General features: G+C 48.7%; 1 protein-coding gene across 4 annotated transcripts; it reads right to left on the bottom strand.

Annotated features, from left to right (window-relative positions):
- Nucleotides 1–1,748: 1,748 nt before the first annotated feature.
- On the bottom strand, nucleotides 1,749–26,383 carry EMC1 (ER membrane protein complex subunit 1). 4 transcript variants are annotated; one of them, XM_081226740.1, is made up of 23 exons: nucleotides 26,243–26,383; nucleotides 23,250–23,374; nucleotides 22,503–22,568; nucleotides 22,169–22,262; nucleotides 21,179–21,307; nucleotides 20,064–20,190; nucleotides 19,364–19,513; nucleotides 18,898–19,065; nucleotides 18,318–18,389; nucleotides 17,893–17,955; nucleotides 17,118–17,240; nucleotides 16,327–16,423; nucleotides 15,872–15,994; nucleotides 13,994–14,193; nucleotides 13,695–13,844; nucleotides 12,246–12,407; nucleotides 11,786–11,905; nucleotides 8,596–8,733; nucleotides 6,545–6,718; nucleotides 5,760–5,970; nucleotides 4,776–4,860; nucleotides 3,316–3,445; nucleotides 1,749–3,134 (listed from the first exon to the last, which is right to left on the bottom strand). In XM_081226740.1, exons 1-23 carry the CDS (start codon nucleotides 26,365–26,367, stop codon nucleotides 2,955–2,957), a joined length of 3,012 nt encoding a protein of 1,003 aa, XP_081082866.1. In that variant the 5' UTR covers nucleotides 26,368–26,383; the 3' UTR covers nucleotides 1,749–2,954. The 4 variants fall into 4 exon arrangements, with proteins under 4 accessions (XP_081082866.1, XP_081082869.1, XP_081082868.1 ...); XM_081226743.1 differs by having other exon boundaries at nucleotides 12,276–12,407; XM_081226742.1 differs by having other exon boundaries at nucleotides 15,872–15,991.
- Between the last annotated feature and the right edge of the window lie 7 nt (nucleotides 26,384–26,390).

Here is a 26,390-nt window from a genome sequence, read left to right as displayed (position 1 = left end):
AAAAAAAAATAATGTATATGTTCTATTTAAAATCAAGGAAAAGAAGATTTTTTAAAGTGACTTAAGAGATACCACTATTCCTGATACCAAGACAAGAGGGAAATTTCTCTTTGGCGCTCTACATAATATGATAAACAATGTCCTTAACAGAATAAATGCAGCACCAAGTTCTAAAATCCATTCCTAAGGAGAGGCTATGACAAGATAGTGTCCCTTCTAATTCAACCTAGATGCACAGCTAGTTCTCTGCTGGTCTGGCTTCATCTAGGGATCGACTTGAGAGAAGCTTGAAGAAAAGACGGACTACATATAAAACTGCACTGACTGCACATTAGCCTGCTCACCGAATTTCTTTGCTGGGAGAAGGGGAGCAGGTATCACCACGTTTAAAGTGGTGTTAAATCAATAGGTTATAATTGTAAGAGGATCAGTGGGGCATAACACATTATTTTTAAACCCCTCTTCCAAAAAAATTATCAAAATTTAAAAAGGCCCTTACTGATCCCAGACATTCTAACTGCAATTCTGGATTTAATTCACGCACGTTCTCCAATCACTATTACTGTCCAGAGTCAAACGCTAAGGAGAAATTATAGCAATAGCCACAAACCATTCTACATTATTCCCAACAGGGACTGAGAATCATTAAATACTATTCAGTGGCAAAATTTTACACCAAAAGATCTTGTATGCTGACCAAACTAATAAAAAAATGACATAAAAAATACTGAAGAACTTACTTCTCTAAATGAAACACTCCAGGGGGCGCCCAAATGAACCTATTTTATGGAGGCAGGGAAAAACACTTGGCTCTAGCGATACAAACAGAAAAAGAGGAGGACAAGAAAACCCATCAGACAGGAATTCCTGGCAGTCCAGCGGTTAGGACTTCTCGCTTCCACCGCAGGTGGCGCGGCGAAAAAAAAAGAAAAAAAAAAAAAAAAGGCCAAAAAAAGAAAGAAAGAAAACACATCAGAGATCTGAGAGGAAGCAGTTTCAAAGGCCATGGGTAGAGGCTGAGCATAGCTGGTCAGAAGCAAGTGCTGCTTTGAGATTAAGAAAGGTTGAGAACTAAGAAGACTTAGATTTGACCATGCCGTTAGCATTAGCTATTTTAACTGCCTGCTTTGAGGTAACTTTCAGTAAAATAGTTATGATTAAAGCTGAAATAGAGGGAATTTTATGAAAAGGCAGATAACTTCCCTCCCATCAGCTTGTTATTTCAGATTCTGGCACGTACATGGGTAAATGAAAACTAGAATCTAGCAGACTTATTGGGCCATGTAAGCAGAGCAGGCAGCAAGGTAATAGGTAATGATGCAGCTTGCACACATTTATTTAGGACAGGCAAAATTCCAGCCAGGCTTTATCAAAACTAGGGCAGAATTTTTTTAAGTTGTACTTATTCCCATCTCTCAGATCACTTTAAACAAAATATGTATGCCTTGAGTCAGGATGAATAGATGCCTATTTTTTCTGGAGATCCTCAGATGTTCATTCATTCATTAAAATCAATTTCACAGTTTTATTTTAAAGTAAAATTATTCTCACTTCTCTTCCTCCTCTACCATCAGCATATGACCACACAAAAAATTTTGTTTAAATAACACAACTCTATATGATTAAATTGGCATGTTTCCCAGTTAAAATACTGCACTCACTCCATTTCTGCACAGCTTTCTGTCCCCCTCCAACGCAGAAGTAGCCTCAATATGATGTTCCAAAGCCAAAAAAAAGGACTTGAACAATGTCGTTCGTCATTCACTTTATTCAAACACTTAAACGTCTCTCTCTCCCAACAGGGCTCTCTGTACATTTCATTCTTCACAGTAAAGAAAAACACCATCATTCCCCAAATCCATGAACAAGGGAAAATTTTTAGGACATCTTTAGTTTGTAGCAGAGACAACAGCCCAGCCAATCAACAATGCTACCCACAAGATGCCAGTTTCCTACCCCTACCCTTTTCTCTCTCTTTTTTAAAGATAAGATTTAAAATCTGCTCATTTTAAGAGAAGTAATCCACACATTCATTTATAACTAAAAATAATGAGGTTCTTAAAAAAGAACAACTTTCTCTATCTAGGTTCTAAGATGACTAGACCAGCTTGTGGGTGAAATGAGAGATTATGAGGGACTATGAAACAGGTAGATTTGCCTTCCTCCCTTGAAAGCTCTTCAAGGTTCAGACAATTCAGTAGTATTGAAAAGGTCTCAGCTCCGACATATCTGAGGAGAAAAGCTTGGACGACGATGACCAACAAACCAAGACAGTATTATGCACTTGGCTTTAATAAACTGAATCTAAGACTGGGTGGCCCATTGATGAATGGGAGCATGTAATGAGAGGCAAGTTTCGACACACACATAGACTCCTCGACGCAAAGTTACTTTGGAGAGAAGCCATGAGAGGCTGCATCAGTCCTCAAACTTCACCTAAGGGTGGCTCTTCTTTCTCCCCAGTGTAAAACAGCAAATGCACCTATAAGGTGGAGGTGTCAATAAGAGTTCCCTTCTGACTTTGAAGCAAGGAGCAGGGAAACAATCAGAAGGCTTTCCAGATACACCCGGGAGACAGAAGGCAAACCAACATCAATTTAAACAGGCCTCACAAAAGAGAAAAATCTGTTGGAGGTCTTAAAAAAAACACAACATCCATGGATGGGCACAGAAGGGAAACGGCGATGGCCTTGGGACTCCGGGGGAAAGTCCATCAAGATGCTTTGATATCTCGGCTGAGAGAGTGAGTTCAGCCTCCATCCACCACCAATGACTCCACATCAGACGTATCCCAAAAGGAGTCTCCACGAGAGCCTATCTTCTTCCAAAGAGCTCTTAACTGAGATGAGTGTCCAACACACATCCTCCCCTGACCTGTCAAACTGCAGCTGCAGTTTCTTGTCTGACCCCCACTCCCCTTGGCTCTCTGCTCTCCGGCAGTGGGTCTCAGGTCTTTACCGCCAGGCACGATTCAGGAGTTTCACCTGTGCCAGTCTCTTAGTGATCATGGTGGCAAAGACCAGACCAAAGAGGACGCTGCTGATTAGCACATAGTCATAGTCGTCCTTCAGGACATCAAACTGTTTGGATGGGTAGACTCGAGTTTGGTAAATGTCCAAACCGTAGGCCACAACCTGGAAGGCAGAGAGAATGAGAAATCCATAAGAAAGGCACCAGTGACCCGCCACAACCACAAACTCTGGTCAGAAAGGAAACAGACTCCTCAGCTGTTTTCCCAAGGGTGAAAGAAACAGCAGGTGTCACACAGGGTGGCTGTGGACAAGGTGGCACAGGCTGGGCTGGGGCTCTACTCACCAAACAAGTGGACTCCAGGCCCGAGGGAGCCGTATAGATACCTCGCATTCGAGAAACTGTCTGGTTATAGTTGATGAACCGCTCTGCGTGGATCTGTACGTCTGGAGAATACGGGATCAGGTTCTCCTCCCTGCAAAAACATCAACCAGGACCGGCATTCAAAACTGCTGTAAGGGGATCTCCTGGCTGCCCTGAGCCCTGGGAGGTTTCCAGGCCACGTATCAGCCTCATATCTTCTTCCAAGGTCTACGTGCATCAGGGAATGTTAGGAAGGGCTGCAACAAAGAAAGCTGTATGGAGAGTAAGACAGATCTGGATTCCTACCTTGTCCTGAATCTAAAAGAAACGAAACCGCAGACGACCAGTATTTCATACTAGAGGAAGAAAGGGCCATTTTAAAACCAAAACATCGAGCCACTAGGCCAGTTCCTGCTCTTCACTCCAGAGTGCCTCAGTCCACGAGCTTGAACCTCCGCCCGCTCCAAACCGTCCTCCCTTCCCTACGTGCAAAGACACATCTACTGCCTCCCCGCCCGGCCCACAGCTCCTCACACCCCTCAGGGAAGAGAGTCCGGGATGGAGGCAAGAAAATACGCAGAGATGATGGCTGGAAACACAAAAATGAAAACTAGGACTTCCCTGGTGGCACAGTGGTTAAGAACCTGCCTGCCAATGCAGGGGACACGGGTTCGAGCCCTGGTCCAGGAAGATTCCACATGCCGCGGAGCAACTAAGCCCGTGCGCCACAACTGCTGAGCCTGCGCTCTAGAGCCCACGTGCCTGGAGCCTGTGCTCCGGAACAAGAGAAGCCCACGCACTGTAATGAAGAGTAACCCCCACTCGCCGCAACTAGAGAAAGCTGGCGCGCAGCAACAGAGACCCAATGCAGCCAAAAAAAAAAAAAGAAAACTAACATCAACAGCTATTGGCTTCCCACGTGACCCAGGCCCTAGCACCTCCCTCACCTCATGTCCCAGTGTCTCCACCACTGGCTGCTCCAGCCGCAGTGGCCTCCAGCCCTCCCAGTAACTTACCAGACATGATCTCAGGGCACTTGTGATGGCCGTTCCCTCTGCCTAGAACATTGTCCTTCGACATCCACAAGGCCAGCTTCTTACCTCCTTCAAGTCTTTTCTCAAAAGTCACCTTTTCTGAGGGGCTTTCCCAGGCCACCCTCTCAAGTTGCACCCCTCCACACCCTTCCTAGACCCCACACCCCTTCTTAGTTTTTTTCTCCTTGCCATTTACAAGCACACTAATACAGCATTATTTCACTTGTTTATCTTATTTATTATCCACCTCGTCACCCCCACCGGAATGTAAGCTCCATGAGGGCAGATGTGTTCACTGCCACATCCCCAGCGGAGCAGGACAGTGCACAGCAGACCAAGGACCAAACGTAATCAAGATGCTAAGTTCCTTAAGGTCACAGCCTTCAGCACTACCCACAAGGGTCTCACCTGCTTTGTTCTGTTGGGATCTCGGGCCGGCGGGGATCCAGCAAGGCCTTAGGAAGGGAAAGAATTGCTCCGGAAGGCAGCCCAACTACATACACAGAAACAAGTCAACAGAAGTGAGTGTTCACACTGACCTGATCCCCAACTAGGGCTACTTACAAAAATGTCCTTATCACAGAAACTGAAATAGAATTTAAAACCAAAAAAATGGGTCACTGAGGCTCCCTTAAATGGCCAAAAACAATAATCCAATGCACCTGGGTCTGAATGAAGGTTCCCACTTTTGAAGATACTAGTTTCTTCACGTATCATCCCGAGACATCAGAAAATCAAGAGCTAGACTCAAGAACTGGGTAATGATGACAGAGAAGAGCGTGGAAGCCCACTTGGATTTCTTCATCCTCCGCCTTTCCTCCAGCAATCCCTGCCCTAGCTAAGCAGGCCTCCTCGCTGTCAGCCAAACAGGAGCCTATGGTTGGCTGAAGCAGTGACGCTGGTGGGAGATGGGGGTGGGGGGAGGGCAGCCGGAGGACCGGGCAACATGAGATCCCAGCGGTTTCAGGAATGGTGGGAACTGAACCCGGGAAGTACCAAGCAGTCTGCCTTCCTCAGATTTGAGGGTAAAATGCTGTCAAACCTGACAGTCCCAAAGGTCTTTGGTAAAATCAACGCGACGGGGCGGCCTGTCTAGTTGAGTCCTGAACTGGAACTACATGAGGATGAGACCCTACACCTTGCCAGTTTCTGCAGCCCACCTGCACAGGCTACCTGTCGGGTATGGTATCAGGGCTCAACTTTCCAAACGAGGCGAAAACAGAACAGAGACATGAAAGCGGGTCATCAGAAACGAGGACGAGGAGGGATGTCTCAGCTCTTTCTTGGACGGCAAAGGCAGACAAGGGAACTTTTTCTGCTGATATAAAGCCCCCCTCACTGATCCCGGCTCCGTCCTTCAGTGCGGCTGCCTGAAGGGACCCGGTCACTCACTGAGCAGGTGTCGGCTGGTGATGCCCCGCTCGGTGATGGTGGCCTCCATGGCGCTGATGGCGGAGGGGAAGATATAGGACTGCTGGAGGACCTGGGGCAGCTGCGGGCGGTCCAGGGAGCTGAAGGCCGTGGCGTTGTACTGCTCAGTGCCCTCGTAGAGCTCCAGCACGGTGAACTCGTTGCGCCGGGCCTTGGTGTTCCAGTACTGGTACTGCAGAGAGAAGAGGAGGGAGCTGCTTGGGGCTCAGCTGCTGGTTCAGCTGGAAAGGGGAACGTACATGCAAAGGCACGTCCAGGAAGGAAAGAAACAACCAGCACCCTAGCTTCCTTCCAGCTACCAAGTTTACTCACCTTCAGGGTAGCTGTACCTAGACTGTCCAAGTTCACCACAAGACAAAGGAATTCTCAAGATTCTTAGAAGTCAGAAGATTAATAGCTAATATCTGAGCGCTTACTACATGCCAGGCATTGTTCTAAACTCAAATAGAGGTGACTGTTGTTACCCCTATTTCATATATAATACAACACAGAAAGCTTAAATAACTAGTTCAAGGTTGCACAGTCAGGAAATGGAAGAACAGGCAGTCTGATTCCTGAGACCAACACCCTACCCAGCACCCACTGCTGCCAGCCAGGAGCTCTGAATTCTATGAAAACGCAAAGTAGCAAATGGTTTCTGGAACAATAGGCAAGGAAAGGATTTAGGCTGCAGGGAGACCAGCCACGTACTCTTATGCTACATCAGGCCCCTGGGGGGTGCCCTGAGTTCACGCGCCACGCCTTACCACCACCCAGTTCTCCGAGTGCACGATGTGGACGGGGCCCCTGGCCTTCCTCTGCGCGGAGGAGTGGACGACGCGCCCGGTGACGCCGTCCACAAGGAAGATGCCGACGAAGGTGCGCTCGTGGTGAACATCTGCGCTCTCTGTCACCACAGCCAGCAGGTTGGGGTTCAGGCTCTGGGGAGACGGAGAGGAAAGCTCCTTCAGAACCACAGCAGCGTAGCATGAGCGGCGGGGAGGCAGGCCCAGAGCTCTCTGGCTGACAGAGGAAGAGGGTTTTCTGGTTGGAAGAGCTTTCTGTTTAGAGGGCCTCGTCACTGCACTCGTTCAGTGTCTGCTGGAGGCTGGGGGCCATGCCAGGGACTTTGCCTCCATCATTTCATTGAATCTCGTAAACAACCCTGCAAATAGCTGTCACTATCCATGTTTCACAGATGAAATGTCTTGAAGCAGTTAAGCAACTTGCTCAAGTCACGGGCAAGCAAACGGTAACTCAAGATACAACCCGGGCCGGCCCACTCAGTGATGGAAGAACATGGGTCCAGCAACACGATGACTCTCCACCAGTGCCCTCCTACCACCGCACCAATGGATGGGTCTCAGTCCTCATCTGACTTGAGAGACTGGTACCAGGTGACACAGGTGATCACTCCCTTCTCGAGACACCTTCTCTACCTGGCATCCAGGACACCCGTGCCCTGGTTCTCCTTCTGCCTGTCTCAGCCACTCGTTCTCAGCCCCCTCTGTGGGTCCCTCATCCACTCCCCAGTCTCTGGACGTTTCTGTCTACACTCGCTCTCATGGTGATCTCAGCCAATCTCGTGGCTTTCACACCATCTACAGGTGCTGGCATCGCCTGAGTTTACATATCCAAGCCAGACCTCTCCCTGAACTCCAGACTTGATTAACGGACCACCATATCAGTATCACTTCTTACGTGTCTCATCTCAAACTTGACATGCCCCAAACTGAACTCCTGTTCTACCCCTGATAAAACCTGCTCCCCACAAGGCCTCCCGAGTGTCAGTGTCTTATACCTGGGACCTCTGAGTCGTCCTTGACTCCCTTCTCTCTAACACAGACACCAACACCCCATCCATCAGCATATCCTATTGGTTCTACCTTCAAAAGTATCCAGAATCTGATCCCACCTCACCTCCCCCAACCAACCCAGTTGAAACCACCATCACCTCACCTGAATTATCACAGTAGCCTGTCTGCCTGCTCCCCTCCTCGGCCCCCTATAGTCTAGTCTCAACAAAGCAGGCAAAAAATCTCCACAACAAATATGAATCCAAAAAGCCCTACTCCTGGGAATTCCCTGGAGGTCCAGTGGTTAAGACTCCGCGCTTTCACTGCCGAGGGCGCGGGTTCAATCCCTGGTCAGGGAACTAAGATCCCGCAAACTGCGTGGCGTGGCCAAATTAAAAAAAAAAAAAAAAAAAAAAAGGGAAGTTCAAGAAGCCTAAGCAAGTTACCCATGGATGAACAGCAGGTCTGAACCTGGACTGTCCAGCTGGAGGCTTGTGTTCTGCCTCACGCTTAGTGAGGCGGCTGCCCTGTCGAGTTCCTTGGTCGTGTTGCCCTGTTCTATTACACCTCCTCCTCCAACTCAGTCTCTCCTCTGCCAGAGGCTGTAATTCATGTTCATCACCACAGTGATTACATTCCCTCATAGGATAGCTCTGCAACTGACTAGTCACCTCTCCATCTCCCCGCCCTCACCACTAACTAGAGTGTTGGATTTCAGAGATGCAGTTTCCAATGGATCGACTAAGGTTTAACCCCAGAAAGGTCTATCTGCACTACCACTAAAAATACCAGCTAACATCCACTGGGTAGTGGCCATACGTGCCTGGCACTATGCTAAGCATGAGTGCCTCATGTGATCATCACAACAATCCCAGGAGAAGGGCATATCATGCCCATTTCACAGACAGTAAATTAAGGCTCAAAGGGATTAAATGACTCACTCAGGGACCCATAGCCACCAAATCCCACGGCCAGAATTACACCCCGTGCTTCTGTGCGCTGTGCCAGACGGCTGGCCGTACCTTGTAGAGCACGCTCCGGTCCCCCATCACTCGGCCCTGCGAGTGAACGTGCTCGCTGCTGCGCTTCCCCTTCACCTGGACGATGCGCTGCACCTCCGGGGGAATGGTTAGCTCCCAGCTCAGCTCAGTGGTGAGATCCTGGGGTGGGGCAAAAGAGCCAGCACTGGGCATCAGGCAGGTACCCTTAGACCCGCGACAGCTGTGGCTAGACACATCCTGCAGTTCAGCTGGGGCCTCTGTGCAGGAGGAAACAGGGATCAGAGCTCCCAGAGAAGCAGCAACACGGGATCTAGTCTGGGAAGAAGTTTGGAACGCTCAGTTCAAGTAAGAAAACTAGTAAAGCCCAGCGTGCTTCAGCTGCACACAGCAGCCTCCTGGGCAGTGGAGGCACCAGGTGCTTATCTGGGCTGCCCGAGGGGACCTGGGAGACGGTCCTCTCCAGTGGACATTCATGTCTGACCTCATGCTGTCCCCAGTCTAGGCTCCAGACAGCCCTGCGAGGTGCCTTTGGAAAGCCCCAGGGCCCAGCGGCCAGCCAGGTCATCATATCCATCTGCACCAAGCTGCAGAACAAGGAGCGTGTGACTGAGGCCCAACGTGGAGCCAAGTTCAAGTTCCCTGGCTGCCAGAAGATCCACATCTCCAAGAAGCGCGGCTTTACTAAGTGTAATAGAGATGAATTTGAGGACTTGGTGGCTGAAAAGCAGCTCCTCCCGGCTGGCTGTACGGTCAAATACACCCCTAATCTGTGGCGCCCTGTACACACGGCGGGCCCTGTGCTCATGGGAGCCTTAGAGCTGCCCCTCCTCACTCCCATCACCAATAAATCCTACTTCTTGTCAAAAAATGGAAAGATACTAAAGCCAGTGAGAAAGGAGAGGAATATTTAATAGTATCCCATTGTTTATCTGAGTAAGAATAATTCAAAGAAAATTTACCACTTATTACTAAAATCTAAGTTCCCTGTACACTGAGCCAGCAGTGAATTACTAAGCTGGCGGGGACCTCAGAATATTACAAGAAACATTCTTTACAGTCAAAAGAAACCAATAAAAACTGTGTGGTTAAATGCGTTATTATACATCCACACTGTGGAATTACACGGAGCCCTGGGGGTTGAGGTGGGGGGGTAGTGACTGGAAAGGGGCACAAGGGCTTCCCAGGGCACTGGTGCTAAACTGCTTCCTGATATGACTGCCATGTACACAAGTGTGTTCCTTTTGTGAAGGGCCACTGAGTAGTAACCTCGGGATTTTGCGCTTTTCTCAGTATTATATTTTAATGAGATATGGGTTTAACAAAATAATGAGGTAAAGAAACATAAAGTGAAAAAAGCAGATTTCCTATTAGTTAAATATAGGTCAGTTCCATTTCAAGCAAGAAAGAATATATGTAAAGCTCATGTCTGTGTGGTCTGTAAGCCGTTTATCCAGCACTATAGACACAGAGGCAAGAGACAGGACAGGAGAAGGCGTGCAGATCACTGAACGGCATTCCATCCAGGGAGGCGGCTGGCAATGGGCCTGAAAGGGCCCATTCACATCTTGCTCCTGTACCTCTGTATCAGTTTAATCTTATACTATGAGAATGTACTCATGTGTTAAATTTTTTTGAAATGTAAATGTTTTTGAAATAATAAACATTTTTATTAAGAACATATAAGGCTCCGTTACCAAGGACACCTGTGAAAACACTAGAATTCACTAAAACCTTCCCAGAGGGCAAGGTCACCGATGAGGCCACCAGAGGTCAGAGACTGGAAGACCACCCCTCACATGGCTGACTTCCCATGTGAGCTCCGCCTCCTTTGCCGTCCCCCCACCATCTTTATGATGACACCCACACTCCAGGTCATACCCTTCTATCCACAAAGAACTGTCTCTTTCAAGGTGCCCTTTTCATCAACTCAGAAGGACAGTATTTTTTCACCCACAGGGAAAAGAGCACGTTTTCTGGACAGACCATTTCCTATATTATTTATGCTAAAGATTAGCTGTTACAGAATGTCAGGAAAGGACACTGCATTTTTTAAACAGCAGCAGGTAAAACTTGGATGGCATTTCCTGTGTAGCAGGCACTGCTTTATGTGACTTACATGTATTAACTCTCCAACTGCTCACAACAACCCTCTGATATAGTACTATTACCATTTTGTTTTACAGACGAGAAAACAGGATCAGAGAGAAGTCATCTGCCCAAGGACACAAAATGAGTAAGTGATAAATAAAACTAGGCTTCCCGCACAAGCAGCCAGGTCCAAGCTCTGAACCTCTGTGCTGTGGTGTCCCTCCAAAGGCCTTACAGACAGGATGGGAGGGCCCTCTGGGGAGTACGCCACAAATTACCCCTCTACACAGCCCTGCTATCGGAGCCAAGGCCAGCCCTTGTGAAGCTCAGAGCTGGACTTCAGAGCCAGTGTGAATCACTGTTTGCAAGCACTGGACTCAAGTGTGTCAGGATCGGAGTAAGTCGATCCCATTTCTAGAAATAAAATTCAAAGCGCACATTCAATCAAGAGTGGATCAATAGGGACTTCCCTGGTGGCGCAATGGTTAAGAATCCACCTGCCAATGCAGGGGACACGGGTTCGAGCCCTGGTCCGGGAAGATCCCACATGCCGCGGAGCAACTAAGCCTGTGCGCCACAACTACTGAGCCCACGTGCCACAACTACTGAAGCCCACGCCGCCTAGAGCCCGTGCTCCGCAACAAGAGAAGCCACCGCAGTGAGAAGCCCGTGCACCGCAACAAAGAGTAGCCGCCGCTCGCCTCAACTTGAGAAGGCCCGCACATGGCAACGAAGACCCAACACAGCCAAAAATAAAAAAAATGAAAAATGAAAGAAAAAAAAAAAAAGTGGATCAATAACACCATCTTCATATAGAAAGTACTATTGTTCAATCACCATTCCCACCTCCCGCCCTTCTAAGAATGGAGAAAACGCCCGTTCTCCCTGCTATAGAAGAGGAATGAGGAATGAAAGCTCCACAGGGGCAGAGACTGTTGTGCACTGCTCCTTCCACGGCAGCTAGAACCGGCCTGCCATGGAATAGATGAAAATGACTGCCTTTGACATCAGGATTATGCTAAGTTTACAACACAATGAATAGCACAATTCACTCCTTAGCCAAATAACGAGGAAACACCTACACCCCTCCCACAAAGGGGCGTGCCAGGATGCCCCCTCCTACCTTTCGAAGTCGATAGCCACACAGCCGTCCCTGTTCCGCGTCCACCAAATAGAAGAAGATGGAAGGGGCGAGCTCATGGAGCTGTCGCAGGACATTCCGAGTGGCCGGGAAAGCTGTGACCTTGAAAACCCCAGAAAAGAGTTAAGGGAAAAGGAATCTCTAAGCACAGTTTCTCCAGACTCATTACTGTTTCCTGTCAAAGAGGGCCTTAAGAAAAAAAACAGCAAAATCTTTAAAGAATTAAAGTCTACTAAACTCAATCAGGGCTTAAACTGAGTTAAGAGTCCGAGCTTTCACAAGTGCAGAAAGAGCAATCAAGTCGCTTAGAGACACCCTTCAAGCCCAAATGAGTGCTGACGGCAGACGGCTCCCATCTGGGGCCCTCGAGCCGCTGTCTGAACACCCCGCTCCCACACCTGATTGGCTGGGCAGTTCTGCAGCCACTCTGCAGACGGCATACCTTGTACTCATCATCTATCAACAGCAGCACCTTGGCATAGTCTTGATCCATGATGGGGAGAAGCAAAGATTGCAAGATGGGGCGCTTCAGCACTGGGGGGGCCACCTGACTCCACTTCCCAAAAATGGGATTGAAGACATAGAGTGAACTCATTCCCGTCTCCTGAAATGGGCAAGCAAACGGTCAGCCTCCAGCAACATAAAAAGAATGCAAATCCTACGGGTAAACCTGGAACGCTGGGACTTGAGCTCAGCTATGGCAGACTCCCTAGTCTTTGCCCTCCTTGTGGAAAATAAAGTCTTGGCTAAAGGTGAAAGTGTCTGAAGGCTGATGTGTCAAAAGGGTAAAAGTTTAACCCCCTCTGGGACTTCCCTGGTGGCGCAGTGGTTAAGAATCAGCCTGCCAATGCAGGGGACACGAGTTTGAGCCCTGGTCTGGGAAGATCCCACATGCCATGGAGCAGCAAAGCCCGTGTGCCACAACTACTGAGCCCGCATGCCATAACTACTGAAGCCCGTGTGCCTAGAGCCCGTGCCCTGTGACAAGAGAAGCCACCGCAGTGAGAAGCCCGCACACCGCAACGAAGAGTAGCCCCCGCTCGCCGCAACTGGAGAAAGCCCGTGTGCAGCAACAAAGACCCAATGCAGCCAAAAAAATTAATTAATTAAAAAAAAAATTTTAACTGCCTCTAGCCCCAAAGCTAAGCAAGAACGGGTCACAATGAGGAATAAACAAAAAAGTCAAGGACCAACCCAGCAGCCCCATGGCAGCCATTCCAGAGACTATCTACCAAGTCCCCTTTCTTTTTTTTTTTTTTTTTAATTTTTATTGGAGTATAGTTGCTTTACAATGTTGTGTTAGTTTCTACTGTACGGCAAAGTGAATCGGCTATACGTATACGTACAGCCCCTCTTTTTTGGATTTCCTTCCCATTTAGGTCACCACAGAGCAGTAAGCAGAGTTCCCCGTGCTGTACAGTAGGTTCTCATTAGTTATCTATTTTATACATAGCATCAATAGTGTATATATGTCAGTCCCAATCTCCCAGTTCATTCCACCCTCCCGCCAAGTCCCCTTTCTGATGATGGCAGAATGAATCTGCAAAATGCCATCTGCTCCCGGGAGTCAGAGACATAAACAGTTTTGTGTCCTGCCCTCCAACACCTGGAGAATAGCAAACAGCCAATCAGGAACCGACAGCCGCCCGTGCCTGGGAAGAAGCGGAGCTGCCTTACTAGGGACCTGGTGATGTCACACCTACCCTACAGTCACTTCCACATGGGCCCCGGACGGTCCTCCACTCAGGCAAAAAACTGGAAGAAACAGAGCTCTAAGCCCTGACTCCCTGCCTTTAACTCTCAGAGAATTCCAAAGGCCTAGGAGGAACTTAAGTTACAAAACACCAAAAACCACACCCACGTTGGCTCAGATGAGAGGTAGCGGCCTCACCTTGTCCTTCACCAGGAGGGTGCACTGGGGCGGGTGGGGGAAATGGGCAGTAGTCCTCTGGACCATCAGTTTAAAGGAGGAGTCTGGCTTGACGCTGGGGAGATACTGTTTCCACAGGATGGTGCCAGAGCTGCTCTCAATGCCAAAAAGCTGCAAAATAAACACCTGGCTCACTACTGGAAAGGCAAACCCCAAAACTAGTTCTACCCTTGAAAACTAGAACCCGCGTGATCCCCTTCCAAAGGCTTTTTGTTCCCCACTCCCAAAACCTCAGGAGGTTTGGCTTAAGCCCCTCTCACCTTGCCTGAGGCCGTCACCATCACCATCATCTTCTGCAGGTTGAATTCATCCCTGGCCAGGGTGTCAATGTTGATCTCATTCTTAATCTGACTCCGGGGCTTCCGAGCATCGTAAAACATTTTCCAGAGGTGGGAGGTCCATGCCTGCAGCAGGATGAGCTGGGACGAGAGGCGTTTCAGGAACATGCCCAATAAGCCGTCTGGTGTCAAGGAAAAGGTAACGCAGCTGAGGCTCACTCCTCATCAGACCAGGTGTTTCCAGCGAGGGGGCACCTCCTCTTCCTAAGGAGGGCTCTCTCCCTCTCTGGTGGAGCACTCGAGTCACCCACACCCCAGGCCACAAGCCCAAGGGGCAGTCCTGTGGCTGACGCCAACAGTCTCACACTTAGACACAGCCATGCAGGAACTCCAAAAACCTACTCACCTGGCTCTCAGTGCTTCACCTGCCTGAAATCTTGGAATAGGAGACTAAGAGGGCAGGGATCGGCCATGCAGGATGCAGCCATGCTGTGAATGACTCCACCACAACCCCACATCTAGAACGGCCAGAGGGAGGCTTCCGGGCGCCATGACAAAGCCGGAAGAGGGCGGGGTGCGGGGGTACCAGGGTGCAGGTGTGTGTGTGTCACGGACAGGCACTTCCATTTCCCGCTGCTTTAGGCCTAGGCTGTCAACGGTTTAGTCTGCACCCATCTAACCTACTTTCAACCCATTCCCAGGGCTCTCTTTCACTCCACCCTTCCTCCATCCATGCGGCTACCACCCTCAAGTCTCCTCCAGAGACTAGCCTGGTCCCCAGAGCAAGGTAGCATGGTAAAAAGCATGGCCCCTGGAGTCTGGCAGACCTGGATTAAAATCCCAGCTCCACTTCTTACCACCTGGATGACCTGGAGAAATGTACTTAACCTTTTAGCCTCTGGCTCCTCATCTGTAAAATGGCAAGTAACCCATAGGGCTGTTGCCAAGATTAGACCACATGATGTACACACCGGATTTCCCAAGGGGTGGGGTACAGGGTAAGTGCTCACTGAAAAGGAGCGGTGTCTTTGCTTATCAGCTTTTCCATTAACCTCAGCTCAACGAAGGGAAGTGAGAGGCAAACAGGACGAGTCACAGGCATAGTAGTCCACACACACATGGTATATACCTCATTCATGCAAGTCAGGGAAAATAACTAATTAACCAAAAGCTAGCCGTGTGGGCAGGCAATGAGCAAAAAGGCAGCAGGAAGCACGTTTTACCTTGAATGGCTGGATCCAGGCAGCGGAAATAAATAGTAAAGTCAAATTAATCCTCGGTTTAAGAAAATCTGCAGTGCCTAGCAGGGTGCCTGGCCCAGAGCAGGCCCTCAGTAAACACCACCTGGCTAGCTAGACGAACGGATGGAGGGAGGAGGGAAAAGGACTCAATCAGAGGAGAGTGAACCGAGTTCATCCTGGGTGCTGGGACCATGGCTGGTCTCAGAGGGCACTGGCCTATTACCACAGTAACTGACCAGCCCGGTCATGCTCTCTGGAAAGGTGTGACTGTTGCTTTGGGGACAACGGGTATATAGTGCCTGACACGGTGCCTGGCAGATCTCAGGTACCCAAACAAGGGTAGCTATTACTACACTAAGTTAAGATTCGTTTTCATCAGGCTCTTTCCCTAGAGGGAGTCACAGGTCACTCCTTTCAGATAGAAGAATGGTTACATAAACCATAGGGCCACAAACACACCAGAAACTGGTCACAGAGCTAGTTCAGAACAGACCGGCAAAACAGGTGCATCCAGGAAGCCAGGGACACGTGAGACAGCCTCTCCTGTGGTGCAACTACCAAGCCCAGTCCCAGAGCACCCGCACGGGCAGCTCTGCTTCCCAGCCCCCTCAGTTCATACCTGCCTTCTTGCCAAATTCCCCTTCCAGCTCGGCCTGCGCCCCCGTCAGGGGGAGGTCCACCATCTGCAGGCACACCACCTCGGCCAGGGACTCCTCGCGGCTCCACAACACCACCCTCCCTGCTGCAGAAACCAAGGTTACAAAAGTCAGGCCCACCTCCCTCGTGCCCTGAAGGGATTCTTCTCGGTGACTCAGAGACCACCACACCTCTTGCACCAAAAAGAGAAATGGCAGGGCAAGGGGCCGGAATCAGGAGGTCAGGTGAGGGAAGTTCTGTCTCCCAAGAATGCTAAGGAATTTTTCAAAGGCAGGTGACATATGGCTCTGGAAAAAAATATTCAGGATACACTCCACTTGAATCTTTCCCAGAAGCCTGTCCACAGCCCCAAATAAAGAGTCTGAATGGAACTCATGGGCAGGCCTAAAAAAAAATGGGTTGATGAGGTCCACTCACCCAGCTGCTGCAGGAAAAGTAGCAGGTGATCCTCCGTCTGTACCAAGGCCCGGTAGCCCACGGAATCATCCTTCTTCAGGAAGACCTGGATGTACATCTATAAACCAAACAGTCAAGCCCACTGTAGTCAGCAAGAATCCAGATGCCTCTCAGAGCACCAGACCCCAAGATTCAAAGCATGAGGAGTTGTCAGAAGTCTAGGTCACGGCATTACTGGATGTCCGAACAATACAGCTTTTACCTGGACTCCAATTAGATATCACATATTCTTAGGAGCTGACACAGCAACCGTGCTAGGCGCTAGCTCAGTCCCCCTCCATGAAGGAACCTGAGTGCTTCTTGGCTACCACATCATTCATCTTGCACTGATAACACCCCACAAAGTGAGCAGGAGGTCCGGATTAGACTTTCCGTTTTAGGGACGAAGAAGCCACAGCCCAGAGAGGCTGAGGAACACCACTGAATGTGCACAGAGGCAATGTCGGGCAGCGACTCTGGATAGGGTCCTGAATCTCACGAAGCAGTTTCCTCGCTTATAAAATGAGGGCAGTAATAACCACATGGCTGTTGAGAGGGTTAAATCAAGCAGTGCGTAAGTAAAAAAGCGTAGCGCGGGCCCGGCGCACTGACGACTTGGCTTAAATGGTAGCTGCTTTTACTGTTATTCACAGTCAGTGGCTCAGGTAGAACTGGAGCCCACGTCCAGAGAATCCTACTCTGGGACCCATGGCTGTGAAGTGACCCCAGCGAAAGAAAGCCCCAGGCTGAGAAGCCCGCAAGCCCCGACTCACCCGCTCTGGCCGAGTGCCATTCTGTTCCAGGCTAAAGGTGATTGTGGTGTCGAGCAGCCGCCGACCTGTCTCCATTAAGTAGAGGTTAATGGTGTAGGTCTGGTTGAAGCAAGCCAGCGAGTCCTAGGGTACAGACAACAAGGGTCAACTACGGGGATCCCCCAGAAGGAAGTCCAAGAATCTGGTGTGGGGGGGGAGCAAATACCCTGGAGAAGGACCCAGGCCAGAAGAGGAAATGTACGCAAAGGGACACAAAATAGAAAAGCTAACTCCTAAGGCAGAAATAAGGTGTCTGAGTAAATTAAAAAAATTGTAACCACTATACATACTTGTTCCAGAAGGAAGCCAGTACAGTGTAGCAGAGACTTCCCAAAGAGTTAGTTAAGACTGTAGGCAGGGAAATCACAACCCCCTTGGGAAACACTTAGGAGATGGAAGCCACAGCAGAAACTGGAGCCTCTGGCCAGGGTCCCACACTCTGCTTCAGTGCAACTGCTCAGACTACCACTCAGCTCCACCAGCCACACCCCACAAGACATGGAGAGACGGAGGCTCAGAGGAGAAAGTAGTTAAGGACAGATTCTAGGGATTCTACTCTCTGATCTCCCAACTAAAAAAGATCAAGAGAAACATGGTTTAATTTACTGAACTTAGCAAAGCCCATTGGAGGCTGGGAACTCCAGGAGACATGCTCACAGCCTTGGCTGCTCCCCCAGCTTCACTGGGGGGCCTCCTGTGTCTCTGGTCTGGCACGCTGCCCAACGCCACACCCTACCTGTGGACCAGACTTCTCGGAAAAGCTCCCGGTTGACCCATCTTCAGAACTGCTAGGCTTCTGCTAGGGAAAAGAGAAGGAAAAAAGGAGAAAATTCAGCCAAAGGGTCACTTCCTGGTCACCAAAATGAAGCTTTCACTTCTATGTCTTCTCAGCCCTTGGAAGAAGGCAAATCCCATTTCCCATTTCTGCCCACAAAGTCTACACAACCCTGAACAGTCCCAGATGAACATGAGGTCATCCTATTCCTGGGGACAAAGAAGGTGTGCAGAAAGCCCTACAGATGAGGTGAGATATTATTGCTCAACAGCCTCCTGCCCCCGGGTTCACACTGACTAGGTGAATATGCCCAGACTTTTGGTTCTCAGGGCTCCTAGCAAAGATAAGGGAGGAAAACCCCACATGCTGTTATTCCTAATACTCACCGCCTCATTCCGACAGGTCATGACTGCAGCCACCGTCTTCTCCCCGGTGGTGGCAAAGCTCACTAGGGCAGTCTGGGGATAAAGCAAGGTGTCAACTCCTAAATAGGGCCTGTCCTAGCCAGCAGCCTTCTCTAAGTCACCTCTACAGGAAGGATCCTCGGCCTTGGAGTTGAAAATGCTCCCAACTTTGGAGCATAATGGCTAGGGCATTTGAGAGCAGGGGGAGGCCCCATTGCTGCCACAGCTGAACACAGCCCTCTCGCCAACCTCCAACACAGGCACAGGTGAATCCTGCATCCCACGCTGCTCTTAGTATCTATAGGGAAGCTCTGATTAACGTGCCCACTCTCCTGTGGACTTAGGAAGGTGCCAGTTTTACTCTAATAATCCTCTGTAATTCTCAGGAAAAAAAAAAGAAAAAATTCCACTTCTGCTCTAAGGCTAACCCCTCTCAAACCACTCACGGAAAGATGTTTTCTTGCTTGAGCAAATATCTCCAGATTCAAAGGCAGGGATTTCTAGCATCCATATCTCAGCTAGATCCTCCTGAATCCTAGCGAACCACGCTGCCTCCCGTTACCTGTGGGAAGTTTTTGAGCAGACTCAGGACGCCGTGGTGGTAGTGCAGCAGCGCATAGTGGCTTGAAGACAGCTGCAGGAAGAACTGGGCCCGAGTAGGATCCACTGGGTTGGGCTGTGTAGGCAGGACCCGGGGTTGGAATTCACTTGCAAATTCTAGGTCAAGAGACTGGGAGACAAGAAGAAAAAGGATAAGGGCCAGAAGCAGACAAGTCACTGATCGTCCCAGGCTGGTAGCCTCTGCCCCACTTTGCCAGTGAGGGTAACGAGGCCACGGCATGTGGCTCCAGGAGCTCCCATTCAGGTTATCCAAAGAGGAGAGTGGCCCATTTCCTCTCACACCAGTTCAGCCAGAGGCCTGACCTCCCAAGGGCTGCCAAGCCTCAGGTAGGAAGCAGTGACACTGGGAGAAAGGCTTTTCTAAGCAGCAAGAGCAATGCCTCGCACCAGGGGACGCATCCTCTCACCTGCAGCGGGATCTGCCTCAACTCCCACTCCGTCTCCAGGGCCAAGGTCTGGAGGGACCGTGAGCTCGGGTCAGGGCATACCAAGACAGCCTCATCCACTACACCGCAGGCTCTGGTGAGACTCTGTAGCCAGGGGGTCGACACCCTGACCTGCAGGAAAGACATCAGAACAGGAGGCTCATGGGGATTTTCACATCTCCCTCTCAGCTCATAAGCTACGTCAGCACTGGATCCCACCAGGGGGCCTAAGCTCAGAGGTTCTTCCTGGTGGGTTCCGAAGGAGTTCTCCCCATCCCACCCAGCCTCCCAAGAGCTCCGAAGCTGGAGACAATCAGGATTGGCTTTCTGGTCATTTGAAAACTATACCAGATCCTTTTTAATACTTGACATTTCAGATAAGCATTTCTTTGCTATAGTTGTCATACATGGCTTCCTATTATTACCTTACAGTATTATCTTATAAGATACTTGCAGGCAATGAATAGCTCTATGCAATTTTTTTAGCCACCCCAGGACAGCACCATGTGCAGGTGTGAGGGCTTTAAATAAATGCTTGATGAGCAGAAGGCAGCCTCCAGGTGCCCAGAATCAGGGGTCATGAATGGCTTTTGCATCCGCCCAGTCTAGTCCCCTGGTCCCCAGGGCAAAGAAGGACTCTGTTCCCTCCACAATTCACGGGGTTCCTTGAGCCAGACCATACCTGCTGAACAATCTCTCCATCTTCCACGTTAAACTTGACAATGTTCACGTGGCTGAAGGGAACAACTCCGAGGGCCCACACTACCCCAGAGCCGTAGGAATACACCATCTGGTAATGGATGCTGTCACTGAGAGAGGGAAGGAAAAGCAGGGAGAAACAGCTTTAGCCACAGGACAGAGGTATCCTCAGGGGTCTTCCAAAACCAGGCCACCAGGATGTCACAAACTAGCAGTCCCAAATAGGTTTTGTTTGGCTCACAGATTTTTTTTTTTATTTGAATTCATTGTCAACATTTAGACCTGAGATTTAACATGTAAGAACAAGATTTCTAGTTTTTTCTTAAAAAGTGAGACATAGTAACACTAGGCCTACTTACATTCCTACAGGGCACCAATCAGCTGAGTAAGGCTGCCCCCTCGAGGTAGGCCAGGCACACTGCAGCTCCCCATAATCCCCACAGGGCCTGCTTTGCTCATGATTGCTATACACCTGGCCCCATAGTAAATTTTTTTTTTTTTTTTTTTGGCTGCATTGGGTCTTCGTTGCTGCGCTAGGCTTTCTCTAGCTGCGGTGAGCGGGGGTTACTCTTCGTTGTGGTGCACAGGCTTCTCATTGCGGTGGCTTCTCTTGTTGCAGAGCACGGGCTCTAGGTGCGTGGGCTTCAGTAGTTGTGGCTCAAGGGCTCTACAGCGCAGGCTCAGCAGTTATGGTGCACGGGCTTAGTGGCTCCGCGGCTTGTGGGGTCTTCCCGGAGCAGGGCTCGAACCTGTGTCCCCTGCATTGGCAGGCACATTCTTAACCACTGCGCCACCAGGGAAGTCCCCCCACAGGAATTTGAGTTTTGGGTCCCTGCCAAAGTGAGTGAGCGAATGAGCCACTCCCCTTGCTTGACTGGCTCTCATGCCCAGCTGGAGAGTTTTCTCTTCACTGCAAAGGAAACTCCAGAGGCAGCCACAGCCTTGGAATTCAGGCCTAGAGCTAGTGAGCCCAACACACTACACAGGATGCCAACTTAAGGTAAGCCTGAGTCAAAGCAAACGCTTCAACCCCCAAGGAGAAAGGCGGGCTTGTAGAGAGCAGGAGGTAGCCGTCACCTGGGGGGAAGGCAGCCTTACCTTTCTGGGAGATGTTCCACCCACTTTAGGTGCCCACTGGAGAGGTGATGGAGGGCAAGAGTGGTCTTCTTCAGGACCGCAATGTACCTCACCGACTCCTGCAGGCCCACCAGCCCAAGCGCCTGGAAACTGAGCACAGGGACGGGGTGAGCGCTGCCCAGAGCCTCCTGAGCCTCAGGCTGGACAATCTGGAACACAACCACCATAGCTCGGTAGGTAATGAAACAGGTTTTGGGGTCAAATGCATCTGGATCCTAATCTTGGCTCTGATTTCCACTAGCTGACTTGAGAGACTGTACTTTCAGCCACTTGGCTGTACTGTTTCCCTGAAACCCCTGTGAATCTCCTAAGGGTTGTTCCCTCCTTCCCCTGGGACCTCAGAGCAACCAGGCCTACCCTCTACCGTGGTAGCCATCAGACAGTTCTGTCATTAGTGGGCTGCATGCCCGCCTCACCCAACTGATGATGAGTTCCTTGATGACGGAAACTATCTCACATTCACAAGCGGGTTCCCACTGCCTGGGGGCTCCCCAAGTACTTAGCAAATGAATTACTACCAGAAGGTGTATAAGCTAATGCAAGTAAACCCTATAATTTAAACAACTTTAGCAAAGGTGTAACAGTAGCTGCAACTGTTCTTCAACATAAAATTAAAACACTAGATGTGTTATATCACATTCTTTTATCTAGAATATTGCAAAGCTCTTGTGTCATGGTAAGATTAGGAAAAGCAGTCAATATAAGAATGAACGCTGCACCCAGCACAGAGCTCTGCAACTAACAGGTGCTCAATAAATGCTGGCTGAGTAAGCACATGTGTCCCGTAACCTCAAGAACATCAAAAACTGGGTGTCTGATGTTCTCTGGCTCTTCAGTGTATTTTTCCCCTGGGAAAAAAGCCAAAAGGCCCAGAGTTGCCATCTATGCAGATCTGTGTTCCAGCAAAGCCTTTAACCAAACCAAGATGAAATTCAGCTTCTTCTGCTCTACCTGCCACTGTCTAAGGTAATCTCCCAGTTCAAGCCCCCGATGTTAGTCTCCCAGGAGCGCATGATCCGGCCTCCATTGGACACAGTGATTGCATCTGGAAGAGAAAAAACCATGTGAGATCATCTCCCAAACTGATGCTCTGTCTGTAGCCTCCTAGGGTCTGTGAGCAGTGGCCTCGCCTCTAATGTATAAGTGCAAACAGAAACTATGCCTGTCCTTTCCTGTTGGGAACACCCCTACTCCATTCGCTACCAGACCCTGAACAAAGGAAGGAACCAAGCTAAGAGGAGAGGGAGCCGACGCCATCATAGGGACAAAGCAGGACTCTACCTACCCTGTCCACAGAGCAGCATGGCATCCACTGCCCCTTCCGCTGTGCCCTTGTCAACATGGCGCCACACTGAGAGACAGGAGAGTCGACGTTACTATGAACCACAGCAAGGCATCCAAGAAGGCAAGAGAGGACCGAAGAGGCCTTCGTTTGCACGGAAGTGCCCAATTTTACTTCAAGGGAGGGAAGGATTACAGCTAACTGGCAATGATCCACTCCCACTCACTGGTTAATGAGGGGAACGACTATTGTCCCAATCTGAGGTCTCCACACTTCCCATCCCCACCACCACCCCATCAAACATATAAACGGACAATGACAAAATTCACAAAATCCATACGACTCACAAGAAAAGTAGCGACCGTAAATTACATTTCCATGATTTTAATGCCTACAAACATCCATAAAAGCAATATAAGTAATTGGGGGGGGGTACATCCAAAACTTTAGTGCAAAATAGAATAATGTGTTTTTTGCAGCAATATCTTATTTAAGAACAGTCAGGACTTGGGCTGAGGAAATAAACTCAAAGGCCAGTTATAGGAATACATTAAATATTCAAAGCTGACAAGACCAAAAAAACAAAAAGAACAAAATAAAATGATCAGGATCCAATAAGAGATGCAACCTTTGGCCAACCTGTCCCCAAGTGGGGAATCAGCCACGTGGCCTTCACAAGCCACAGGGCATCCTGGATCCACTACAGGCAGCCATGCCATCCCCAGCTACCCCTCTACACAGTTCACTCACAGATCTCCCCAGTTCGAGAATTCAATGCTGCAATCACATTCTTCTCTGTGGCCACAACCAACTTCTTGGATCCAGGGGAAAATTCCAAGGAGGCAAACTTGAGTTTCCCGACATACTGCTGTCTCCTAAAGGAAAGAGGACAGGGAAATGGAAGGGGCCAAAACCATCACTGCACGAAACGCTCTGGAAAAAGACAACTGCACAAATACATGAGGTTATCGCCATCATAACTATCTCAGGATGCATGAGAAACGTTTGTTAACGAAGAGATCTGACCAAAAGCAAGATTTCCAGGCAATGGGAAGAAGAAGAGAGACTGCACCCTAATCGATGAGAAATACAACAGCCTTCCTTCTAAATGCAAGCACTTGTTTAATCTCAAGATAAGGAACACCCAAAAGAGCACCTGGCCAAATTCCACTAGAACAAAACTACAGTCCTCTCTGTACTCATTAATAGTGAGACTAGACACTCACATTACACATGAGAGAAGAGCATACAATCCAACTTCTCCTTCTATTTTCATTGACCTTTGGAGAAAAATTATGCAAATATTCTTGCAAAACTTGATAGATCAGCGTCAGGCCTTTGTTCTCTGCAGCCCGTTCTAGCCCAGGCTACGTTCAGGATCCATCTGACTCATTACTCATACTTTCCGTGGAATATACCCCATCACTTTCAACACTCTTATCTAAGCATAAAGTGAAAGTACTTAGTTTCCTGAGGCATACTACCAAGTACAGAGGAGGTGTGTTGCATATTGCTGTTCATGAATTACACCCTCCAGCAAATTAAACACCTGACATTTACACTGAATTTCCCTTGTTATGTTGTTTGGTCTCATTTTTTTTTAAAAAAGGAAGAAACTATACTAGTATAGAGAGACAGGTTTATATGACATTTGACAGTTTCTATCTGTATTTCCACATACTTAATCTCACTGTAGTCACTAAACACTCTATGAAGTACATAGGACAAATATTATCACTCTCATTTTACAGGTGAGTAAACCAAAGTCCGTTGAGATCAACAAATTACTATCGGAACTAGAATGCAAAATTAATAACTTCTTAGTCTAAATCCCATGCTCTTTTTTAAAATGCTGTTATCTTTTATCTGGACTATAAAAGTAATGCCTGTAGGGAGGGTGGGAGGGAGGGAGACGCAAGAGGGAAGGGATATGGGAACAGATGTATATGTATAACTGATTCACTTTGTTATAAAGCAGAAACTAAAAATTAAAAAAATATTGTTGATTGAAATGTTAACTGCTTTATTGAGATACAATTGATATACCAAGAAACGAACATAAGTAATGTATACAATTTGATGATTTTAGACACACCCATGATACCATTACACCCATACACCCAAGATACCATTACCATCAATACAATTGAGGTAATAAACATATCCATCACTTCCAAAAAATAAATAAATAAAAAATAAAAGTAATGCCTGCGTCTTGCAGAAAACATAAAGGTATAAAAAAGAAAACAAAAAATGCCTAAAATACCACCATCCATGAACTTTTTTTCTTCAACCATAAACTTTTCAACATTTTGGTGTATTTCCTTCTGTTTACTTTTCAATTTATAAATTGCATATACCTAGGATTCTGCTAAATTGGAATCACGCTGTACATATGTAATATATACAGTTAACCCTTGTAGAACACAGGTTCGAACTGTGCAATTCCACTTACACGCTGGTTGTTTTCTACAGTAAATACTACAGAACTACACAGTCTGTGGTTGGTTGAATCTGCGGATGTGGAACTGCAGAGACAGAGGGCTTACCACAGGTTATGCTCAATTTTTGACCGCAGGGAAGGTCAGCACCCTCAGCCCCTGCGTTGTTCAAGAGTCAGCTGTACGTATTATATTGTGAGCATCTGCCCACATCATTAAAAACGTGACTCATGTTGCATTTGTCACACTGTCTTATATCACATAACTTATATATCTGCCCCCCTAGACTGAGCTCCTTTCCATCTCTGTGTCCACAGCACCTAGAATGATTGTTGACCCACAACAGGCACTCAACAAACATGCGAATTAATTTGTCTGATACAGAAAAGACTTCACAGGGGAGCTGGGTTCGGAAGGATAAAGTGTTCCCTCAATAGTAATTATTGGAAACAAACTGATTGTACTCAGTGAGCCAGGCACTGTGCTGAGTAATTTAAAAGAATTGTCTTATTCATCCTTACAACTACTGAAAGAGGTAATGGACTACTAGTAAACCCATTTTACAGATAAAGAAACCAAGGCACAGAGTGGTTAAGTCATTTTCCCAAGATCGCACAATGCTTAAGTGGCAAGTTGACATTCAAGCAAAAGTGAGCCAACTCCATGGCCTTAAGGAAGGGGTGGGTGAGTGAATGAATGAGTGAGTGAATGAGCGACTGAATGTGTGAATGAGCGACTGAATGTATGAATGAGCGACTGAATGAGAGACTGAATGAAGAGTAAGTGAATGAATGAAAGTGAGTGAATGAAAGAAGAGTGAGTGAGTGAGCCAGTGAGTGAGGGAAAGAATGAATGGCGCCTCAAGGCTGATGTGAGCCTTGGGTGGTCCTGTTCTGAGCCCATGGCAGGGCTGGGCCAGAGGGGTGGGGAAACACGGCGTTCACTGAGGGCTGTCGACGTCTGACACCCAGGAGATCAGAAACCTGACAGTCACAGAAATGGGGCCTGATGGAGAAGAGTGACCTCTGACCAGAACCTCAGGCATGCCGGGATGGCAGAGCCCGCTTCACGGGCTTGCGACCTGTACAGTCGCACAGGGACTGGCTCAGAAGGGCCTCCAACTCTCGGTTTAATGCTCTGCCGTCACCACCTTAAAACTCTTAATTTTTGAATAAGGGGTCTCACATTTCATTTTCCCCTGGGCCCCGCAAGTTATGCAGCCGGCCGTGCTGCATGGTAACCACCCCCCATCCTTTTAGACAGAAGACAAGTACTGCGAAAATATTTCCCCCACGTACGCACCAATCAAACTTGCCCACTTGGTCTTCGTAGACCGCGGCCGCAGGGATGAGCAGGGCAGCCCACAGCCAGAATCGGGAAGCCACCGCCGCCGCCGCCATGATGGGAGCCCGGGCTCGGCCCACCATCGGCCCGGCATGCACCGGGCCGC

This window comes from Mesoplodon bidens (assembly GCF_964165515.1).
Source record: "Mesoplodon bidens genome assembly, chromosome: 2".
Taxonomy (NCBI): Eukaryota; Metazoa; Chordata; class Mammalia; order Artiodactyla; family Ziphiidae; genus Mesoplodon; species Mesoplodon bidens.
Note: the sequence above shows the minus strand (reverse complement) of the source record. Positions and strands in the feature narration are given on the sequence as shown.